General features: G+C 35.9%; 1 protein-coding gene across 2 annotated transcripts in view; it reads left to right on the top strand.

Moving 5' to 3' along the window:
* The window catches only part of LOC140335799 (caspase-8-like), a 22317-nt gene extending 1707 nt beyond the window's left edge, over positions 1-20610 (top strand). Inside the window, exons 2-11 of one of the 2 annotated variants that reach the window (XM_072418739.1) lie at positions 4713-5046; positions 6437-6533; positions 8310-8439; positions 9295-9368; positions 10241-10277; positions 11836-11886; positions 12829-12887; positions 13460-13559; positions 15280-15751; positions 17080-20610. In XM_072418739.1, the coding sequence (XP_072274840.1) occupies positions 4751-5046; positions 6437-6533; positions 8310-8439; positions 9295-9368; positions 10241-10277; positions 11836-11886; positions 12829-12887; positions 13460-13559; positions 15280-15751; positions 17080-17245 (1482 nt within the window). In that variant the 5' untranslated portion in view covers positions 4713-4750 and the 3' untranslated portion in view covers positions 17246-20610. Of the gene's footprint in view, positions 1-4712; positions 5047-6436; positions 6534-8309; positions 8440-9294; positions 9369-10240; positions 10278-11835; positions 11887-12828; positions 12888-13459; positions 13560-15279; positions 15756-17079 lie in introns of those variants that run through there. The other variant, XM_072418740.1, reaches the window with a different exon arrangement.
* The last annotated feature ends 2612 nt before the right edge of the window (positions 20611-23222 follow it).

The following is a 23222-nucleotide window of genomic DNA, read 5'->3' on the forward strand; positions in this document are numbered from 1 at the left end:
AGCTTACAATCTAATGTGTGTACCATAGTCCTATGTCCATACTATAGCCATGTCACAAACCCTCAGAGGAGCTTACAATCTAATGTGTGTACCATGGTTCTATGTCCCTACTATAACCATGGCACAGACCCTTGGAGGAGCTCACAATCTAATGTCCCTACCATAGTCCTATGTCTCTACTATAGACATGGCACAGTCCCTCAGATGAGCTCACAATCTAATGTCCATACCATAATCATGTCACTTACGCTAAATTCAGACTAGTGGTATTTTACTGAAGTATTTACTTCCCCTAAGCACCTACTGTCAAGGGCTCCGGGGAGTGGTAACAGGCAAAAAAAAACCTGTTTTTTGTGTTGCACTAACATTTGTGCAGACTTTTACAAGTGGCATCAAATGCTTAGTTGTGCCTTTTTTATTATTCAAACCAGAAAACACGTGCAAACAAAGCATTTGCACCAATTTAAATCTATGGAGGTGGCAGACCACACATAGATGTTACATGTAGTGTCCACAACCCTGCTCAGAGATGCTGCTACCCCCTACTGCCCGTCAAAAAAAGTTAATAAACAGACCCATTCAGTCTAATGTTAATGAAGTAAACTGCTCAAAACCCTATACAAAAAAAATGGTAGTCTGAATTTAGCCTTACAGTTGCTTTATGTAAATCACAATTTAGTGGGACAATTATATTATATTCATAAGAGCCTACCATACTTATTTCATTTATGGTCCCATTTATAGGAACTCACAATCGAATATCCCTTCCATAGTCATGTTACTTACATTCTTTAAAAGGAAATCACAATTTAATGTCTCTACCATATTCATGTTACTTACATTTCTTCAAAGGAAATCACAATTTAATATCGAGACATATGACCTACAATGGTCAAATGTCCCTACTGTAGTCACGTCACAGTCCCTCAGAGGACCTCACAATCTAAAGTCCCTACTGTAGTAAGATGTCCCTAGCATGGACATGTCATTTACAGTTCTTCAGAGGAGCTAACATTCTAATGTCCCTAACATAGCCATATGTCCGTACCATAGTCATTATACCTCCGCTGTCTCAAAGGAGCTAACAATCTAATGTCGCTATCATCGTCATATGACATGTCATTACCCTGCAGTTTTCCTCAAGTCTGGAATATGAAAGGGAGATGGCCTGCAGGAGCTGCTGTCAATTTTGTATATGAAACTGCCTTGCTCCGTGTTCAATGGAGTCATGTTGTCCAGTAAGAACAACATGAAATGAATAATATAGGATAATATGGGAAACTGCGGTTTACTGATTGGGCCCGATTTATTAAAACTCTCCAGTACTGGTTTTGCTGGATCACCCAGGTTCTCCCATAACAATCTATATTCTCCAGTCTTGAAGAACTTTAATAAATCAGGTCCAATATGTTGACACACAGAAGGAATTAATGCTACAGACCAGCAAGATTAGCAGGTATATAACTGGGAATTAGCATCTCTCTAAAATGATTGGCATAATATATCTTGAAGGCTTTCACATATTGTTATTGTGTAAAGGGTTTTTGTGGTTTTTCAGACCCACAAAAAGCATTTGGGACAATACAGAGGGGTATAAGCAGCTTCCTTTGTGATAGAAATGTGGCAGTAAACGTTGCTCTTTATGGAGAGATCAGTGGTCTAATGGACTCAAATATCTTCTCTGCCCTCAGCCCTCAAACATCATGAAGTTATTTAGTAAATAATCAGATAAATGTAGAAAAGAAAAATATAAACAACATTATCAAATTATTGTGTCAACATTAGTTCAGAAACCTTGACATCACAGGACATGTTTGTATACACATATGCCATAATATTTACCCATCTTATGCATTGTCAAGGAAAATTTGCTAAGAGGAGTCAGATTTTTTTCTAATATTTTTTATTTATCTTTAATTAACCAAGGTACTGATAAACAAAGACAATTTAAATTTTAGTATGGAAATAACCAAGAACAGCAATAGTAGAATAAAATATCACCATACCTTAAGATATAACAAAAAGGAGGATGGGGATAGAAAGGTAGGATATTCTGGGGACCATTGGGGGTACAGACAGGGGGTGCAGGGGTTAAGGCCAGTTTTGTAGAGGAGAATTACAAATGGCAAATGTAAAAAGTGAGGATGAACATTATAATATAATACTTAAGACAAGGAATCTAAGTATCTAAATCTAAAGTACATAAGATTTTACCCTACGTCACCTGGGAGAGATTGATTCTGTATTCTGTGGAGTCCTTGTAATTGCATCCAATAGAATCAGGTATTGCAGAACTTCTCCTCTGTGCCTTAAATAATTGAGTTCTTAGTGAGATTTAGGAGGAGTTGTTTTATAATAGAAAGTTGATTTTGCTATCCACTTTTGTTCCAATCTAAATCTACATTTTGCAGCCCATTCATAAAATGTGTACTGCATTGTGGATCATTTTTGCATACATCTATCACAATGAGTACATGTATTTACCTACACTGGGATTCATTTGCAAAGAAGAATGGCTATTGCTATCCTCTCTGTGTTAAACTCCACAATATTTCACTGCTTTGTGCATTGTACATCAGTATGCTTTGTAAATGTGCATTGTTTTAATCTGAAGCAGCAAAACAGCCTAACGGCTCACTTTTATAGGTACCTTTTAGTGTCACTTCTGCAATGCAAGCAGATAAACACAATTCTCTTACATGAGCCCCCTAGGATAGTTATTGTACAGAACTAGTGCACCTGGAATAAAATAAACATTAATAATCCCTTTTAAACTTTCTAGAATATATAACCTTCTACCATTGCATATACTGTGTTTTGCACATATACAAATGAAAACTCCTGTGTTAGCAGTGATCAAACAATTAGAACTTCTTTTGGCTCTTTATGTACTGTACTTTCCTGCCTCACTGACTAACATTGTGTTTATTTATTGTGTTGTTGTCAAAAGTTGCGGCTGGAGTTGTACTTTATTACAACCATAGGGACTTGTAATTAGATGTATATTACAATAAAAAGTTATACAAGATGTTACATGCTACTAGAGAAGGGTTTATCAGATGTGACATACCACAAAAGAGGGTAAAGCTACGTACACACGTCAGATTTTTATCGCCCGATAATCGGCATCGGCCAAATATCGGGCGAAAATCTGCCGTGTGTACAGTCGGTGTCGTCCATCGTCCGAACGACCGACCTGCCGGATCCACGGGCGATGGACGACAGCCGATCGTAATGAAAGGGAAGGGGGAGACCGCGCAGCAGGGTGCCGCTCCGTCGCTCTCCCCCTCCCCTCTCCATAGAGCAAGAACGGTGCTGTATGTACAGCACCGTTCATGCATCGTGCAGTCCCTTGTCGTTGGAAAGGATTGTGAAAGATCCTTTCCAACGACAAAAATTGCAAGTGTGTACGCAGCTTAAAGGTAGAAGCGCTAGGCACGAGAGAGTACAATACCCAATGCGTCATACTTCAAGGAGGAACAATACCATAGGTTTCATACCAAAGGAAGGAAAATATAACCAAATATGCCATTATTATTTTTATTATTATTAAACAGCCATGCCACAAAAAGACAGTTCACAACAAAAAGGACTTTATTCGACTGCCGCCTCCCGAATGTTAATTGGATCTGCTTTAAAGTGGACCCATTACAAATTTAAAATATTTACATAAATACATTCTCAACAGTTCACAACATAGTATCAGTTTAGTAAAAGAATAAAACTTATTTGAACCATGAAAATGGTCGTTATTTCTAGTCTAGTCTCCCTCGAGAGGGTAATTATTACCAACAACTGCAGATAGAGAAAGCTTTTACCCCCTTCTCCAGTGATTACTTACTGGGACTCTCATAAAGTGGACCTTTAAAAGGCTTAAATATGCTAATTCTTAGTACATTTGGACAGATTAGCAAAATAGAATCATGTTTTAAAGAATAAGTAGCGGTTAAAAAACGCTTATGTCCAGGTTCTTTATGAGTGACTTATATCTCTGTTTGGCAGTTCTGAGCCAATGGTAATAAGTTTTGCATTTTCAGCATTGAATGTTAGCCTATAAAGCCATCTCCTGGAGTAAGAAAAAAAAACAATGTGGGGTGATGCTAAATGGTTGAATCATAGACTTTATTCTTATATCTTCAAATGACAGAAAGCAGATCGATGTACTGAAGTCCGCAGCTCTACCTGTTTGGTTAGGCCACCCATTCTCAACCAGAGTTTTGTGGAACCATAGATTGTTAGGGGTTCCTTGAACTGCGGCTGACTGACGTCAAATTTGATGATGCCTGCATATTTCTGACATCTATATCACTTTGAAAAGCCTATGACATTACTCTAATAATGTTTTAGTTGTCAATAAAGATGGTATTCTAGCCACCACTGTTGGGGGCATTCTTTCTACTGCCCACCAATTTAATTTAACCAAATAAATTGGTTTTTGCAGGGGTTCCATAATACCTAAAAATGATTAGGTTCCTCAGGGGTAAAAGGGTCAGGATATAATTTATTGATTTATATATTCAATTGTAGATTCTTACTGACTTCAGCTAAGGAAAAAGACACTTTGGAGAAGAAATCTCATTGATGTATGAAACAGACAGGACCAGATTTGACCTTCTATTGTTCATCCGAAGTGCAAAATTATCATTTTAGGTCATTGGCCTTTTTAAACAAGCTTATGGGTGTTTAACTTTTTTTTTCTTTTTCTGTTTTAGGTTAATTGGCATGTTAACTGCCCTCCGTGCTTGAAAAGATGGCGCTCAACCAGCTGCTTTTTAATATTGACAGCTATCTTGGTCAGGATGATTTTGAATCATTGAAATTTCTCTGTATGGATTTAATTCCTTTTAAAAAACTGGAAAAAATGCAATCATGCCTACATCTATTTGATGAGCTTCAGAAATCTGGCGATCTAAGTGAAGACGATTACTCCATTTTGGCAGAACTTCTTTACCTTATAGGACAGCACAGCCTTTTAAGGATGCTAAAGACCAATAGGAATGCTGTGAAAGAAACTTTAAGAGAGAAAAAATATGTGTCCATGTATAGGTACATTTATATATTTATTTATTTGCAATTTGATGCATTAAATTTATAAATAAAATAAAAAGAAACCAAATAATCCAAAGCAGTTTCTTAAGGAGCATATACAATTTTTTTCACACATAGTGGATCTCCTGGATCCTAACCAAAGTAATATTTGTTTTAAAGCAAACCTTGTCTAAGAGAAGTACATATGCTGGCACTTCTGTTCTGCTGACCTCAGTACCTTATGAGTCACTGAACTCTATCAAGCCTGCAGCAGTAGAAGTTTAGCCTATTGGCTTAGTACAATAAATTCCTATAAAGTACTTTTACCAAAGAGTAAATGTAGATATGTTATTAGTACAGTGACTAAAAATTGTAAAAGAGGATCTGCTTTAGATAAAGCCCACCTCAGCAGCACATACTCAAATTCTGTTTGCTTTTATGCTTTTCAGTGTTCAACCCAGAAATATTTTTAAGCTGGGTGGGAAAAAAATTGTAGGTGGGTGGCAGCCCCTGTATTGTAATCCAACTCTTCAGTAACAACCCAAAAACAGCCGGGTGGTTACTGAAAAGTGCCAGGTGGTGCACCCAGCTAAAAGGGACTGGGGAGAGCACTGGGTTTATAAAAATAAAAAAATATCTCACAGAGGGTACAGCTTTGGAAGTGAGGGAAGATGAGAGTCACAAGCCAAGTTAGGAATATCTTTACTGCTGGAAACTGGCGTTGATTTGGTTAAGGACACGACAGGATCTTTTAACGCCTTATGTATCAAAGTGCTTACAAAAAAAAATTTATTATAATTTATTTTTCAATTTTACCCCTGTCTTGCATAGCCGATACCCAAAAGTGAAAAACCTATAAAGTTTACTGAATGGTTTTTGTAACAAACACGGTTCCTTATTTTATATAATGAGGGGTTGTCATTAGAGCATGAATTATAAACATTCAGGTTGGGTTCTTTTAGTTGATATTTTAGGTAAGGACTGATTTATGTATAAATTTATTTCAATAAGGTTTAGGAGTGTAACACATGATTTGTTTTCTTGTAATTATTAATTAAAACAATAATTGTATTGTGCCAGCAGAAAAGTTAGGTAGAGCAGACAGCATGGAAGCTATCTCCACTAATACTGGTAGTGTTTTGAAAATGCCATAGAGCATGGAATGATCTACAGGCTTTTCCATGTTTATAAAAAATATAATAATTTTTTTGTTTTAAAAGTTTGAATTTAAAAAAGAAAAAAAATTCTAAGACAAACAAGTGCTTCTTTGTTTTCCAAATAATTTATGCCAACATCAGATTAGTGTGAAAACTCAAAATCAAAAATACAGTTTACTTATTATAATATTATATTCTACTTATATCTATACTTAACTTTGTTACAGTTGTCATTTTTCTTTTTATTACAGAAGAATGCTGTTTGAGCTATCAGAGAACACCACCAAGGAGGACCAAAATAGTATCACTTACCTTCTAAACATTCCAAATAAATTCAAGGAAAACAAGGTAAAAAAGTTAGACTAATGTTTATGTTTTTATCGCTATCTGTGCACAGAAAGGTTAGCATTTCATATGGTCATACTGGGCCCCCAGGAGCTTCCTTCTACATCCCAAAGCCTCTGCAGCTGGGGAACCAAATTATCTGCAGCTGTCACATGCAATCCAGGGCTGAAGCTTTGACTCCAGCAGAAGAGAAAGCACCGCTTTTCTCTTTGTGCCCACTAGAAGCTGCAGCACAGAATGCATTTCACTACTTTAATCTGGGGATTAAAGTAGTGGAAAGAATGCCATCCTTACAGATATCCAAAAGCATCATTGGTATCTGTTAAACTTACCCCATAGTCATAAAATGCACCCTCTGGAGGAACCCTTGTTCTGAAACACTGGTTTAGCTAGACAACACTGAAGAAGCTCCCTCAGAGCTCAAGTTCTCATCTCAGAGAGTGTAGCGTGTATAGGTGATTTCATGACAACCACAGTTTGTAAGCACTCTTCTTAAGTGTCCACCGTGAAATTACTTTTCATGCAAACAGATGTGGTGTTCTTTGTCGATACATAATTTCTGCACCAGGAATGTACATACAGGTTTGATGAATATGTTATCAAATACTATAATTTGCAAAACTTGGTTTAACTATATGTAAAGTTATTTATTTTGAAAATCAAATTATTCTGATTTCAGCAAAGCTATTTCCATATTCAGTCTGCCATTTTTTAAAGTGTACCTTGTATAAGAAAACTGAACTGTAAGTGGACGCAATACTTAGATTCTACAGACTTATAAAATAAATGAAATATGTAAATACATTGGGCCTGGAGTTCTCCAAGGCTAGAAAAGATGCACTTTCATTGGTGAACCTGGGTAATCCAGCAAACCTGGAATGGATTTATTTAAAGCCATTTGCTATTTGTTAGCAAATGCTTTCAATCCTGGACCAGATCTATTCCAGACTTGCTGGATCACCCAGGTTTACTGATGAAATTGGATCCTCTCCAGCCTTGGAGAGCTTTAATAAATAGGAACTATTATAATTTAGGTGCAAAAAAACTCATTCCACCCACTAGGTGGTATTATTTGCAGGTCATCTAAGTTCTTTGTTGACAGATCAGAGTTCCTGATATGCTGGTAATGTGAAGTGCAGGGTCAGCAGCTCCCCACCTTCCAGCTATAGCTCAACTAAAGTTTCACTGTGTACATTCAAAAGTTGAAGGGTTGGTTATTATAATTATATATTATAATTTCTTTTCATTGTGTCAGTTTAGTTTATAATAAAAACACATATCATTTTGCCCTGGACCTAAACTAACCCCCTATCCTCCACCCCAAATTTATATCTGAAATGGGCAACTGCAATAGCACACGGGATCTCAAAGCCGAATTCGAGTTCTTCTTGCAAAATTTGTGCAGAAAGGAACAGGGAATGCACCTTCTGTAATAACATATACTTACCTGGCTGTTTTCTATCTTCTTACCCCAGGGCTGTCAGGAATAAATGAACTCCTGTGCGCGTTAAAAGATCCATGTTCAAATCAGCTGAATGTATATTTGGGATGGGGAGTTAGTTTAGAGTAGGGGGTAGAGGGAGTCAAAAGAATAACTTTACCTTCTATTATCTACAGTTGCCTTTTAAATAGAAAATGTTGAATGGTACAGACCCAAAATTTATGAATTAATTCATAAATGTGCACAAAAGATTACTTCTTAGTAGTACCTTTTGTGCTTATATAGTTAGGGTAGCGTTTACTAAAGCAGTGATTCTCTATTTTTTGATAATGTTTCAGAGTTTTCTTGAGATATTATTTTACCTGGATAAGACTGGAAACATATCAGAAGATAATGTAGACATACTGGAGAACGTGGTGGGTGAGGTTTCACAGGAGCTTCTGAATAAAATAAAAACGTATAAAAAAGGTAGGTGAGTTGGCAGATTACTTTTCAGAGTACAAAAAATGCACAAAAAATACATGTTGCCACAAATAAATAAATCCAAATATTTTCCAATTATTGCATTCACAGTACAGCACCTATACTCCTTACCAAGTTGTAAGCATATTAGTAAAATTGTGAACAATAGTTCAGAACTGTAATGTATAGCATGTATAATATGCAACATTTTGTTGTTATAAGACGTTGTCATAGAGGAATCTGCCTCTTATACAAATCAATTTTATGTCTGTATGGTCTGTGTCCCCATTGTTTAAACCCCCATGTTTGAAATTCCTATTGATTCCAATGGGGTACTTCAAACCAGAGCTTTTCTTGATGGGCTGTAAAGAAGATGCATCCTGCAGCATTTGAAAACTGTTAAAGTTTTCCGTAATCACCCAAGTAACTCCTATAAATGCCTCCAAAAACAACCCACAATAAGAAAATAGGGTGTATACAAGGAATTGTGGCCATTTTTAAGCATGCTTGAGTGTTTTTAGGCCATTATACCTCTTCCGTGCCACATATTTTGTATATATATAGGCAGTGTAGACATATAATAATTTGTTTCCACATTCAAAGTTACATTATAAATTAATGTAAATTAAATTTAACATTTTTGTAATGTTTTACTTTTTTCAGTTACATTTCTTTAGATTTTCCATTTAGCAGACCTTGTTAAGATTTGACAGACAGATATTTAGCTTATCAGTGAGCTTTAGGAATATGGGAAAAAAATGTTAAATATGCAGTACAAAACAAAGCATTTACACATCCTATGGCTGCTTTGTTACAAAAATAAGTGATAATTAAATTTGTTTTCCTCCAAAAAATCTTTAGAAACCGCAACAACAACATTGGAACTCTTGGAGAATGCCAATTTGCCTGTATCAGATCCACCACTTTCTATCCAGGTAATAATTAAAACAATTCACTGTATGTGTATGTAACCAAAACCCAGTTTGATACCAGCCAGTGGGCCCTGCACACCAGCTATCCTCGTATTGTTGGCAGTTCACTAGCAACAGGATTGCAAACCTAAGTAAAGTAAAAGGCCTCGAGTTGAAGGCAAATATAGCAGTCTGGTATAGGCACTTATGCTTTTTTGCATTTCAGATTCTTCTGAATTAGACCATTGACTGTTATGCAGAGAAAAGCTGATCAAAAGAAAACATATAACCGAATACTCTTATTGTGTCACTGCTCACCTATTGGTGGACGAGATTCGAAAGTCCTGAGTTTGGTTGAGACTCGTGTTTGTAGATTGACTTTTGTGACCTTGAGAACCATCTTCTCATTTGATCCCCAAGATTATCTCTTTGTTTATCTTTGGTAGTATATATATCAATATGTCATAGTATATATAGTATATCAATATATGTAGTATATATTTAATTTTAGTTTACATCAATACGTTTTAGTAAGACGCAAGAATATTCCTAAATCACGCACTTATATTCAAGTAAAGGGTGCCAAAAGTTTGCATTAAATCAAATATTTTTTACCTTTTCAAAGGAATATTTGAAAAGTTCTAGAATTTGGTGGGGTACACCAAGTGGTGTATGTGAATTGGTAGACTGTGGAGTGTATGTCCTGGGTCCCAAATTACTTATTGAAGGTCTCTTTAGTGATGTTGTTTCTGGTGAGTTACCATCAGAGCAAGGATTGGTGACATGGCCCTGCTACATGAAAAACTGCCCCGGGGCTAATTAAAAATATGTTCCCACTTCTATTAGCTTATTTCAGACAATTAATAGGGGTTCTCTGTTTATTTTGTTCTTCTTAGGCTGTTTCTTCAACTGACACCGAATATAACAATATTGGTAAGTTTTTTTGCCATTCCTTTTGTTTTATGGAAATGCCCAAATATTATTTCTCCAGCTGCCCTGCATATTACCCTAAACAATCTAAAATACAAATTACTTATAATGTAATCAAGCTAATAATACTTCAGCCAGCGGTCGCCAACCAGTGGTCTGCGAGAAAATTTTGGCACATCGGCACAATGGCATCACTATGGGGGAGGTTTCTTCCCCTTTGATTGACACCCGGCTCCCCGCACATGCGTGCTCCACTGGACCTAAAAGGTTGGCGACCACTGCACCGGACGGAAAGGGCAGTTACACATGGTAAAAACAACCATAAATTTAGGTGTAGTCACTCTTCTATACACATAACATGCCTGGCACATAATATTTTCTGGTCCTGCAGAATACTAATTTCATCACACTGTATTGAGTAATTGAGGCCCTAATGATGAAGGAACTGGGGGCCCCCTTAAGAAAATGGATGATGTATAATTTGTGGCATTTCAGTTTACTATTAGATTACTTTGGCAATAGTATGGAACTCTCTCCTTTTAACCCCCCTGGTGTTCTGATTCTGTTCGTTTTTTTCACGCAAAAAAAGTGGGACATTGTTTTGCATTTACATTTATTTTACATTGTAGGTCTATAATTCTTAGGCATAACTCACCGAAATATGTCCAATATTTAATACATTTATTAAATTAAAACGTTACGTAAAAAAACACAAAAATCTCCTAAAACAAGGGTGCATAAAATTACTGAAAACTGTAATAAAGCTGTACAGTAGCATGTTTAGTATATATATATAAAATATAATTATATATATATATATATTATATAAAGTTTACTTTGTATTGGATTTGAATTTCCCGCCGCGCCTCCCGCACACAACGACGAATGCACCGATGTCACTGGGGAAACCCCGGGAACATCACTGCACTCGCCAGATAAGGATCCAAAGGATCCGGGCAGGACGCTGGAGGATGGAATGGGACAAGGTAAGTGAGTTTTTTTTTGTTGTTTTAGCTACCCCGAATGTGGTTGGGGGTTACCGCTTTTTGCATGTTTTTTTTTTCCCAAGCCACACTCGGGAATACCGCCAGAGGGTTAACATATTTGTGTACCTTGCTGTTAAAAACTAATATTTTGAGGAACGGAAGACATAAGGCAGGCTAGTAGCATTAACGTGTGATGGTGTAGAAAAATAAACACCCAACAGTAGATGCATATTCACTTTCAAGCACTAGGATTGTAATACTGTAACATCTGCCAGTCATGGATCTTTGTAAAGAATAGTGGGTTGTCTTAGCTATCAATATCATGTACAGATACAAAAATAAATGAGAAGGAACAAATGACATTCATGTAACACATACTGTATATGTGTAGGATTACAAGAGTCTACCTACAGACTGTTTTGTATAATAGCTAGAAGAAGAAATTGACAGTGCATATATCTGTCCTTACAATTGCACGTTTATCTCCACTTTCCTACTTTTCCGCACCACCAATAAATGTAATAAATATACACTTATTCCTATTTTTACATGCTTTTTCTATATTTTACATACAGAGAGCTTAAGAGAACATGTTGAGGTCATCCATGAAGTGCCCAGTGAAACAGGTAACATTTATTAGTTTATTTAGTTATTATGAAAATATTTTTGTATTGAATTACTTTAGTTTAAAGCTGACCTCCAGGCAGATAGCTAAATACACAGATGAAATAGGTATACAGTACATTACCTATTTTACCTACCAAATGTATAATTGTGTTTTTTATCAGATTTGGTATTAAGGTAATGCTTGCAAATAACATATCCATCTAGTTCTTGTGTTCTGTAAAAATTACAACGCAATTACAATTCTCATTCTTTGACTGGACAAAGAAGAAAAAGCAACATTTATAGCCAATACTTTGCACCTATTCAAACCATTCCATTGACAACGCCCTGCTGTCAGGCCTGATTGTCTTAAAGTATTGTCCCTTCCTTCTCTCAGGTTGGGGGGACCCGTGAAAGACTGATATCTGGGGAGAAGATTTTTAAGCTAGTCCTATAGAAAAAAAACTTTTAAAACATAAATTGTGTTTTTGTATCTTCATAGATTTCAGCTTTAAATTTTGGCTTTTACTTTTTTTTCTTTTTTACATATTTTTGTTATGTTGACATATCATGTTATTGACTTGCTATATGTGCATAACATATATTTTGTTATATACCTGGAAATATTTATTTTTCTTGCAACTGCTTGGAAAAACTGCTTGCAAATGTGTAAAAATGCTTGGGTAAGTAGTGACCAGCCATTCTGATTCAAGACTACTGAGGCAGCAAAACTGGCAACATGATGTTAACATTTTTTTCAATTGCTTTTAAGCAGCAAAACTACCTAAAACCTTGCATACTACCACTAGTCCGAATATGCCTTAACTCTAAATTGCTAGAAAACATGTTAGCAGCATCCTTCCCATCCAGGATTCTGTACTATACTATCTGTCCTCAAAATTAAGTGGTTGAAAATAAAAGTAATGGCTATAGAACCTTATGAATTATTGTTTATCTTACAGATGTTGAAGCTGAAAATTACATTTCTCCCTTAAGTCTTCATGAAGAAAGCAAATCTGAGGTTAGTTAAAGACACTGTTTGACATTGTAATATCCGCTTCCAATGAGTAGGTCCTCTTTAAGTTGGTACTTATTTTATGTTTATCTTGTGGACTGGCTTACCACTGATTTCTACTAAAAGTAGTAGGCAGATCTGTATTTTCTGCAAAGGCCTTGCCAATTCAGTCTCCAAGAGACCCAGAGTAATAATTCAATCTGCAGATATTTACTTAAAACTGAAATAGTAATTTTGGTTGGACAACATTTAATCATCGATCTGCTACTTAAGACTCCCGAAATTGAAGATTGTTAGAAAGTTGCATTGCAAAAATAAATTGAAACTCTAGAAAGTGCTAGGACGAATTGTTCCTTTTGGGATGCCATGGCTGTAAAATATATAAGGCAGAATATGTAGAAACATAAAGAAAATCAACTCAATAGGATAGTCCACAGGCTAATGAGCAGGCATTCTCTTTGCACTGTTTTTCATGTTCTAGGTAACTGTTATTACCTTTGTATAAGATACATAAAGAGGCATATACATTCTTTCCATGAACCTGTTTACAAAATGAATGGTATTTTATTTTTTTCAAGGTGTATCCTATGAATCGGAAACACAGAGGCTACTGTGTGATAATAAATAATTCTGAATTTATTAGGAGTAACTCACGTCCAGGAACCGAAAAAGATGCTGGTAAGTTATGTTTATATTAATTTAAAGGTCCAATAAACCTAAACAAAATAATACTAGATTGATAAAACTAGATATTAATAGGTTGTTGTATCTTGTTAACCAATGGTAAAAAAGAAAATAAAATGTCTTTTACTGAGTTGATTACAGTTGTCAATATTGGTTATTACAAGGCAGAAATGCCCTGTCCTTATCACTTCCTGTAAACTGGACCAGACTGTGTGACAACCATGGTGTTAGCATTGCAGGACCTGCCGGCGCCGCTGCTCCTAATCGCAGGCACGGGCGCCGGGTCCTATCTCTCAGGTAACCCACTACCTATGTTCCATGTCAGTGTTTCTTTCATGCTGGGACTTGGTGTGTGAGCTGGCGTGGGTGTGTCTCTGAGGTAACACACACACGCCCTCTGTTTCCTACAGCCTATGGCTCATGTCCTGCAGGTATTTAAAGGCACCTCCCATTACAGGAAGTTGCCTGAGCAATCTCTGGCTTACCTGCGTTACTCTCAGTGCTAAGGTGTTTTGTCTGTTTGCTTTGCTGTGTACCGGACCTTGCCTTCGTTTTTGGACTCTGCCTGTTTGCTGCCTGACCCTGACCTTGGAATATGTTTTTGGACTTTGCCTGCTTGCCGCCTGGTCCTGGCCCTGTATCCTTGTTCCTGACTTCTGTGGTCAGCTGCCACTGGCCTGGGGATTGCTCTGGATTGGCACCTGGCAGCTACCCCGCAGCTCAAGCCTATCCTCACCCTCAGAGGCCCTAGCGAAGACCTGGTAGCTGCTTAGTCAGGCCCCTCTGGAGTGTACCCGGTCAGTGGCACAGTGGGTCCACACCCGTTTGCATAACACATGGCTCCCCTTCTCAAATATTGTAGGGATTGAGTGTAGTCACCCTGAAATGGAAAGTGGGCTATTGCCAAAAAAAAGTATAGAGAAAAGGCCTGAAAAAGAAAAGTAATCCAGAAATCACATGTAAAGCTTGGTAAATTGTAGTGTATTATGTTATTGTTTTAGGTTTTTGGCTTTAAAAGCTATCATTGTGACAATACTTTTTGTTTTTTTATCTGTGGTACATCCCTTTTTTTTATAGTCTTACTCCTGAATAAAAACCTAAAACCAACATCTCCAGCGTAAAGTATCTGTCCTTCATTGTGGCCCCTTCATTTTTACATTGTTGTTTCCAATGGTGGTTGAGCACCATTTTGTTTCTTGAACCATGACTGACTGTATGGTCCTAGTCCAGCATCAGTACACCTAAAATGCCAATCCCTTATCCAACACTGCAGGATTTAGTGATAGCTAAGCCTTTCTAGCACACAGTTGCACCCATAGAAGCTGGAAGCTAATTCCATGATGAACTGGACAGGTGCAGTTTTATTTATCGTAGCCAATCAAAAATAGTTGGCAGCGGGATCATAGTAAAACTAACCAGCTATCATAAAAATCTACAATATTCATTTTTGGAACTTTCAGAGTTAAATACTTGAATCTATTACATCTGAAAACTAGGTTTTCTTATCAGTTCTATATTTTCTATAGTGCTGCGCATGGGGTTAGTTGTGAAAGCAGCCATTTGAGGACATGAACATTCAAATGAGTGTTGACATAAACACACTGGCCACCATGACAGTCTTTACCAGAGGCATGTCTTATATGTAAATATCATGTGAAGTTGTTTTCATTATTCCTGTATTTTACATAATTAAATAATGTCTATAATCTTCCAGAGGAATTGGACAAGGTATTCACCTGGCTAGGATTTGATGTGGTGGTTTACAATGAACAAAAAGCAAAGCAGATCTGCAACATCATGGAGGACTTCCAGATGAAAGACCACAGTGACCGAGATTGCTTTGTTTGCTGTATCTTGACTCATGGACAATCAAAAGCCATTTTTGGCACTGACAATGAACCTGTAAACATAAAAAGTTCCATAGTATCTCCATTCTCACCCAGTAAGTGTAAAAGCTTGGCTGGAAAACCAAAGTTATTTTTCATTCAAGCATGCCAAGGCAAAAGTGAACAAGGTTCACATTTCATTGAAGAAGATGCTGTTGTAACCACTAATACCATCCCAGAGGAGGCAGATGTCTTGATTGGAATGTCAACTGTAGATGGCTACATTTCATACCGCCACATTGAAAATGGGACATGGTACATCCAAGCGCTGTGTGCAAACTTAGAAAAAATGGTTCCAAAGTAAGTACCTTAATTCTAAAAAAAAATGCTGACAACACATTCCATTTTTATAATAATTTTTAGGGTGCATTTATTAACCTTTAGAGCAAGCATATATTTTCAACTAAAGACATTCATGCTTTTTTTCAAAATTGTTTTATCAGTTTTTATTCTGAGAGCACATAAGATGGTATTAGATAAGTAACAAACTACTAAGTTATAGGTTAGGGAGACCCAAAAATTATTTTCCCTTATGTAATGATTGTTGCCAAGCCTTTTGTAAATTTGGTACTTAAGGACTTAAGGAATGAGGAAAGAACAGCTTTTTTGGCAATCACTATAATAATTTACTCAATAATGCATAGTTTAACATTGTAAACTAAACTGAGCTCCACTAAGCTAACAATAAGCGTACATATATAGAGAAATAGGAACAAGATTACATCTTGAGTATGTAATAATTATCCAAAGGATCACAAAAAACTTTAGGAAAATGTGGTTGTCGCTTTTCCTGACACATTTCACAGTATGGCTTCCTTAGGGGAGGGTAGAGACTTAACTAAATATAACTTAAGTTACCTAACATGTGGCGAAACGCATATTGATTCTAAAAGTATTATAAATCAAAAGATTTACATTTTGCCACTGGGTGGCCAAAAATAGTGTCAATGCTTATGCTATCGTCAGTATTTAGACTGTGACCACCTATTAGTGTTTTAGTTTTTCTGGAAGTCCAGCTACAAACAAAATTTGTAAAAGTCAATGCATTGCAGGTTGTTCATTTCACATGGTGTAAATTTTAAATATTTAGGGGTATAACATACAGTCAGATTGTATTCTCATGTGTGTACGTTTTAGATTTTGTTGGGAAGAAACAAATGTTTTATGTTGACCTCATATATGTGCAGAGGTAGTTGTAAGCATTGGGCAGTTATTTAACAGACTAGTTTTCACCCAGCTTCATTGATGTGTATCCTCTCCAGCCTTGGAGAGCTGTAATAAATCCAATGCCCAATGTCTCTAAAGTGATTAGGGAGTTAGGGAAAAACTGTTTTGTTTACAGGGTTCATATTTATCCTTTTTTTACATAATTAAAAAAAACACTTGTTCCTTAAAAAGATAACATATAGGTCTTAAGCTTTTGATTTTATGGTATTTGAAAATAGGACTAAAGACATCTTACTGAATGTTCTTAACCACCATATAGCCAAAAAACAGAAATGGCTTCTTTCTCTGTCCAATAAATCTGGCCATTATGTCTGGTGTAAGGTTACCATTGGTTTATACAAATGTTAGTAAACAGGACCTTTTTTATGTAATAATATTGGATTTATGTAATTTCTTTACAGAGGTGAAGATATTTTGTCCATCCTGATAAAAGTCAACAAGGAAGTAAGTGAGAAGGAGCATAAAAAGAAAGGAACCATACTGAAGCAAATGCCTGAACCATCTTACACTCTTCGAATGAAGGTGGTATTTCCTATACCAACCTCAGACATTGTCAAGGGTCAATGAGAGACTAATACTCTGAACAGTGGGTAGGGATAATAGATATTGCCTTGGTTTCTTTGTATTTGTGGTGGTTCTATGGTATTTTGAAAGGGCTGAAACTCCACCTAATATTCTGAAAGGGAGTGAAACTCCACCTATTATTCTGATTAGGACTCACCTTTCCATATTGGTTAAACCAATCTCCCACACTGTTAGGGTTGTTAGCCCAATTTTCGCTCAATGCTGGAAATTTAAATCACCTAACAGTTTTGGATATCTCATCAGAACTCCTGAAATCTCTGTATTTGAGTTTTAAGGTCTCCATTACTGCTGAAGTTCTTAATGCTGGGTTTAAGTTGATTTTATATTACAGAGAATACTTGAATATGCAAAGCTGTGTTGGTTAAAAATCCTATGGGACATCCAACTATTCCTAGGGAACAAGAAACTATGGTTGGGAGATCTCACTGTTGGAAAATTCAGGACATAGGAAACCATGGACTATTATACATCAAATATCACTTTCAGGTTGACTAACCCTTAAAAACGACCTTTGTTATTTATGTTAAGTGCAGGTATGTTCAACATTGTATACTTGCAAGTATTTGTTGCATGTAGTTGCAATACTTTTTTTACTATGTCTTTATTTTCCTTTTGTCTCAACATGCTGATGCTATCCTTGTTAAGTCCTAATCCTGGTTTAGTATATACTTTCTGGAATAAGATATTGGCAGATAGATAGATGTGTACACTTGTCACACACAGAGTAACTTCCTTATGGTGCCTCTGGCCTCATAAGCTCCAACAAAGGTACAATGTACAGTCTACAGAGGTCCAATGGACATCAGAGTCTTGTCGCTGGAAATGATCTTTCATGATTGCTTTCAGTGACAGATAAATAGGCGTTGTACATACAGTAACATTCTGTTCAATGGAGAAGGGAATGGGGAGGATGAGTGAGTGGTGTGGTTGTTATTCAATTGCTTGTGGCAGGAGACTGCTGTACACTTGTCAGTTTAGTGCCCAAGATGAACACGACTGTGATGTATGAGTATCATCTGACATGGCTACATAGCCTAAGTATTAACTTAGGGAGATTCAGGAAATGTTTCCTCCTGCCTACAGTTGACTGATTATGTTATTCCCATAGAAAAGACCTTATTAGACATGGAGGGATTATGAATTAAGAACTACTTTTGCATAATAACAGATTAAAAAATATATAAATAAATCTCACTCTGTATTATGGATATGATAGAATTTATTCCATGCAGATTTCCAAACTGCTTTAAGCAGTCAGTATAAAGTGGGACAGATAGGTATGACAAGGGTGGGATAACCTATCCAAAAAAAAAAACTTTTCAGAATGAAACCTAACTCACCTATCCTACATCCAGCAGGAAATTACTAATGAAACAGTCTAGCCACAAAATGCTCTGATCTAGATACTTGCATGTGTAGGGTAAGTTCCCGCTAAAAAAAGTTTGGGAAGAAACTCATTGGCCTAATGGCTGTGATTTCACTTGATCCAGGACATATGATTATAAGACTCGGGGGTGGCAGTTGACAATACCTTTTAGGTGTAACTGCACCTAATCTACAGTTACCCTAGTGTATGTGTGTCAGTGTGTACACTATTGTCTAGGTGAAAACCTTTTATGAATGTAATTTGGGGAATTCAGGGACCAGCAGATGCAGAGTATATTGTATGCCTGACATGCCTGACTTGATTTTCAAGAAAGACTTGAGTGTTAAACAGTGAGAAGATGATTTTTGCATATAACCAAACAAGATATGTGAGCAGCGTCTCAAAATGTATGAATTCATTTGCACATATGTTAATGAACGTTATGTAATACGTAAATATTGTAATACGTAATATGTAAAAAGTGTTCATTAACAACAGAATGTTTGGTATAAAAGCTGGATTTTGATGGAATGGTGTTCACTGTGGCCAAAAAAAGCTTCTTTTTCTAGAAAACACAATTCTAATACATGTTTTTGTAATCAAATATCAGGGACAAAGAATTTTGTTAAAAAAAATGCTACCAAATCTATACCTTTTCTTGTTTGCTAACATTTATATTTTATGGGACTTTTTAAATACCATTTGAATATATTTCAGGTAAAAACAAACTAAATCCTGGATGCTACATTATCTTCAGGAGACAATATAAAAAGGGGCTATAATTACATTCACTTCTCGCAGCTAGTCTCACCAGCTGTGGTATTGTGCTCCTGCTACAGAGAAGTCACTAATGATGGCAATAAGTTAAAAATCTGCTGATTTTTTGATGACTTTCCCACTCAATACTTGGGTAATAAATTTAGAAGCATGTGTAATATCATGCAAAGTAATAATTTGAAAAATGAAAATCCCTAAAAGATGGTGGTACCCTGCTAGTTGTCGTTTGCACAATTCAGCTTGATTAATAAATGATAAAATAGACTTGAAAGTTGAAAATATCCATCCATCAGTACAGTCTATAAATCATAAGCAAAAAGTTGAAAGATGTGATGCCAGCACACCTCTGAAATACATTAAATACATTATTTTTGTATTGTGGGTTAACATTCCCACCCCTTTATTTGGCCATGTATTTTTATTTTATGATTTTTTTTCATTAGGATGAATATGAATTTTTATGTGAATATTTAGGTTTCTTGCTTTCAGTCAGTAATTTAAGCTGTTATAAGTTTTTTAAATGTTTATTTGTGCACTCACTATTGTGTTTGCGTTAATAAAATTGACTGGTGTTTACAGAGTTCAAAAGCCCTAGATGAAATTTACACACAATAAATAAGATCAGAGCAATAACTCTTCCTTCTTCCCCCTATTTATTTAGAAAAAAACAGTAGTAACCTGTCAGTTTTATCACATTTACAATCTGGAATAAATAATGTTTTAAACATGTATTTTTTAAAAACAGGACTAATTATGCCTTTCCCACACACATATGACTTTTGAGTGTGGCTTTTAGTGCCTGTTATGCAGTGTCCCCATACAGAATTTTTTAATGCTACCTGGTAAAGTTGATGTAATATTAACACTTTATTTTAGTTTTTGATGAAGAATGTGAAAAATTTTAATCCCCTGAATGTTTTTCTTTTTACTGTCTGTGTTCCATTGGGCAATTACTCTTCACGTCCTGCACCAGCAGATACCCCTTTACTTCCCATTACTTTCTTTCTCAGTGACAGTGATCCCCACTACAAATGGGGAGGCAAATCTCTCCAAAGGGAACATAGCAAATAAATGCTCAGGTTTTTATCAAGACTAGATTAAGTCTTTGCATTTTGTGTGACTACTGTAACATTTGTGATCCATTGAATGTATCTTCTTTCCAATAATGGTTGCAATAAAGATACAATATATGGTTTAATTTAAACATGTCTTGTTTGATATGAAACCAGTGACTTAACTTCTAGGGCAACTGCTAACATACATGCTATGGATTCTTCACAGTGACCTGTTGCAAAATGAAACTTTTCCATTTCCGATCAATGTATCATAAATTCATAAACTGCACCCCATGCATCAAATGGTGTAAATCCACAACTATTCATTGATGGAAAATACACACCAGAAGACTAATAGACAAAGCTTTCTTAAAATAATTTAACTAAGGAAATGCAAGGAAATTTAGTTTACATTGTAGGCCTATACTTCTTAGGCATAACTCACCGAAATATGTCCAATATTTAATAAATTTAATAATAAACTTTAAGAAAAAAAAACACAAAAATCTGTTAAAACAAGGGTGCACAAAAATACTGAAAACTGTAATTTAACTTTTATATTATATAAAAATTTCTTTGTATTGGATTCAATACAGCTAATTTGTATTGAATCCAATCCAATATTATTTGATATTCCCGCCGTGCCTCCCGCATGCTCAACGTACCTAAACTCAACATTTTAACTTTACAAAGAAGGGTAGACAAGCCTTCTATGTAAGGTAAAAAAATTGGAGTTTTTTAAGTTTTTAAGTGCAACATGCTTAAATTCTTAGGTGATCAAGACTTAATTGGAGCGCAAAGCCGAGATTTTGGGCATGAGCAGAAGGGGCATTTTCCTCATAGAGGAAAGAGATGCCAATCTCACGCTTGCGCAGTTGGAGCAGCTTCCTTTTTTTTCCCTTCACAACGGCTGCGTCACACGATCTCGCAGCAGCACAGTGCGAGATCAGGTGACAAAGAAAGAAGACCGAAGAAAAAGATGCAGGACCGAATTATAAGAAGGACCAGCGCCATAGAGGGATCTGTGGGATTAGGTAAGTGTGATTTTTTTATTTTTAGTTTAGTTCAGCTTTAACGAAAGAGTTCTATGCTCTAGGAAGCCACTTTCTAATTAGTAGTGTGCAGACTTCACAAAATGCTTGGATGATTTCTGTTGTCTATTTTCATATTTTATTTTGAAGGCATTGGTGTTTTTGTTTATATTTACTATTATTATTATTATTGTTTATGGACATTATTACACACACATATATATGAGATATAAATAAATATATATATATATAGTGTATGTTATACTGATTAAAGGTTAAAGGAAGTTAAGATCGATGATGGCGGTGAGACGAAAAGGACAACGCGGGACTGGATCGAGGGAAGGACCAGCGCCATTCAGGGACCTGCAGGATTAAAGGTAAGTGTGATTTTTTTGTTTTTAGTTTAGTTCTGCTTTAACAGCTCAACCATACTCATTCTTACACATTTGATGATGATGAAAGTAGGGCCAGGCAAAGGCTTACAAAACCAAACCACACCTTTACACAAGGGAGCTCAAACTGCACTCATTTTGTTCTCCAAGTTAGTTTTTGTTTGTTTTATTTTCCCATAAATGATTGGGATAGAGCAGAGACTGGAGATCAGATTTGTTTGTGAACAAATATCACTACTGTACAATATTTTTGTACAGTCGATACAATGATGAAAAAGAGGTCTTTTTTAAGATTAACAACATTGTCTAAACAGGCAAAAAAAATAATAAGTATAAAAAGAAAGAAAGAAAATTAAACAATAAATCCTAAATAGGGAAAATAAAAAGCATCCCAACAAACTACCATACATAACAATCGACTGGGAAACTCTGGTTTGGAGGTGTCTATGTAGTTAGCACGCCTTAACTCGCTTACATGAAAAGTTTGTGTAGAGAAAAAAATTCAAACAAAAAGAGACAGAAAACAGACAAATACATAAAAACAATGTTAAAGAAAACAGAAGAAACACAGGCTGAAACAAAATTCAAAAAATTCTATTTGAACATTACATACTGTAGCAGGATGACATATATGATGCTATATTTGCAGAGTATTTGGCATCATGTACTTAAAAAGGAATAAAAAGGCCTGGACAGGGCAGTTAGAAATTATGTTGCTGCACAATTGCAGCTCTTTATGTGGGATCCAGGCCCGAAGTGTCCTAGAAGAAATGGATAGATCGATAGATAGCTGTCTGGAAATTTTTTTCCTATACTTTCTGCCTAGAGACACAAAAGCACACGAAAGGAGATCATTCCAAAGCAAGAGAAACAGTTCTCATGAACAGTACTTTTTGTTGGAAGAAATCAAATTATCCGGTGCCAAGACTGGACTAACAGTTCTCTAACACTAATGATTAGGAACCAAGCTGATGCAACTCTCAGAGTGACATACACTAATTCAATGAATATAAAAAGTCAATAAAATGGTTTGAAATGTGTTGTGTGTAAAAAAATGAAAAATTCATTTATTATAATTAAAAGGAAATTAGGAGGGTATTTTTTAAACGGTATATCAAATAAAAGCTAAATTGTGTTTTGGAATCTGAGCTTTAATAACTCCTTGTCATAAAGGGTTAAGGTCTCGGGCATACGCAAAAGGAGCCTGCGCAGTGCGAGATCTGGGAGGTACGAAGAAAAACCTAGAAGAAGACTGAAGTAGATAATGATAATAAATAATATTTTTAACATATCCTGTTTTTCTAAAATATGACCCTGCTCTATTACCGTTTTAGTATT

The sequence above is a fragment of the Pyxicephalus adspersus genome, chromosome 7 (genome assembly GCF_032062135.1).
Source record: "Pyxicephalus adspersus chromosome 7, UCB_Pads_2.0, whole genome shotgun sequence".
Taxonomy (NCBI): domain Eukaryota; kingdom Metazoa; phylum Chordata; class Amphibia; order Anura; family Pyxicephalidae; genus Pyxicephalus; species Pyxicephalus adspersus.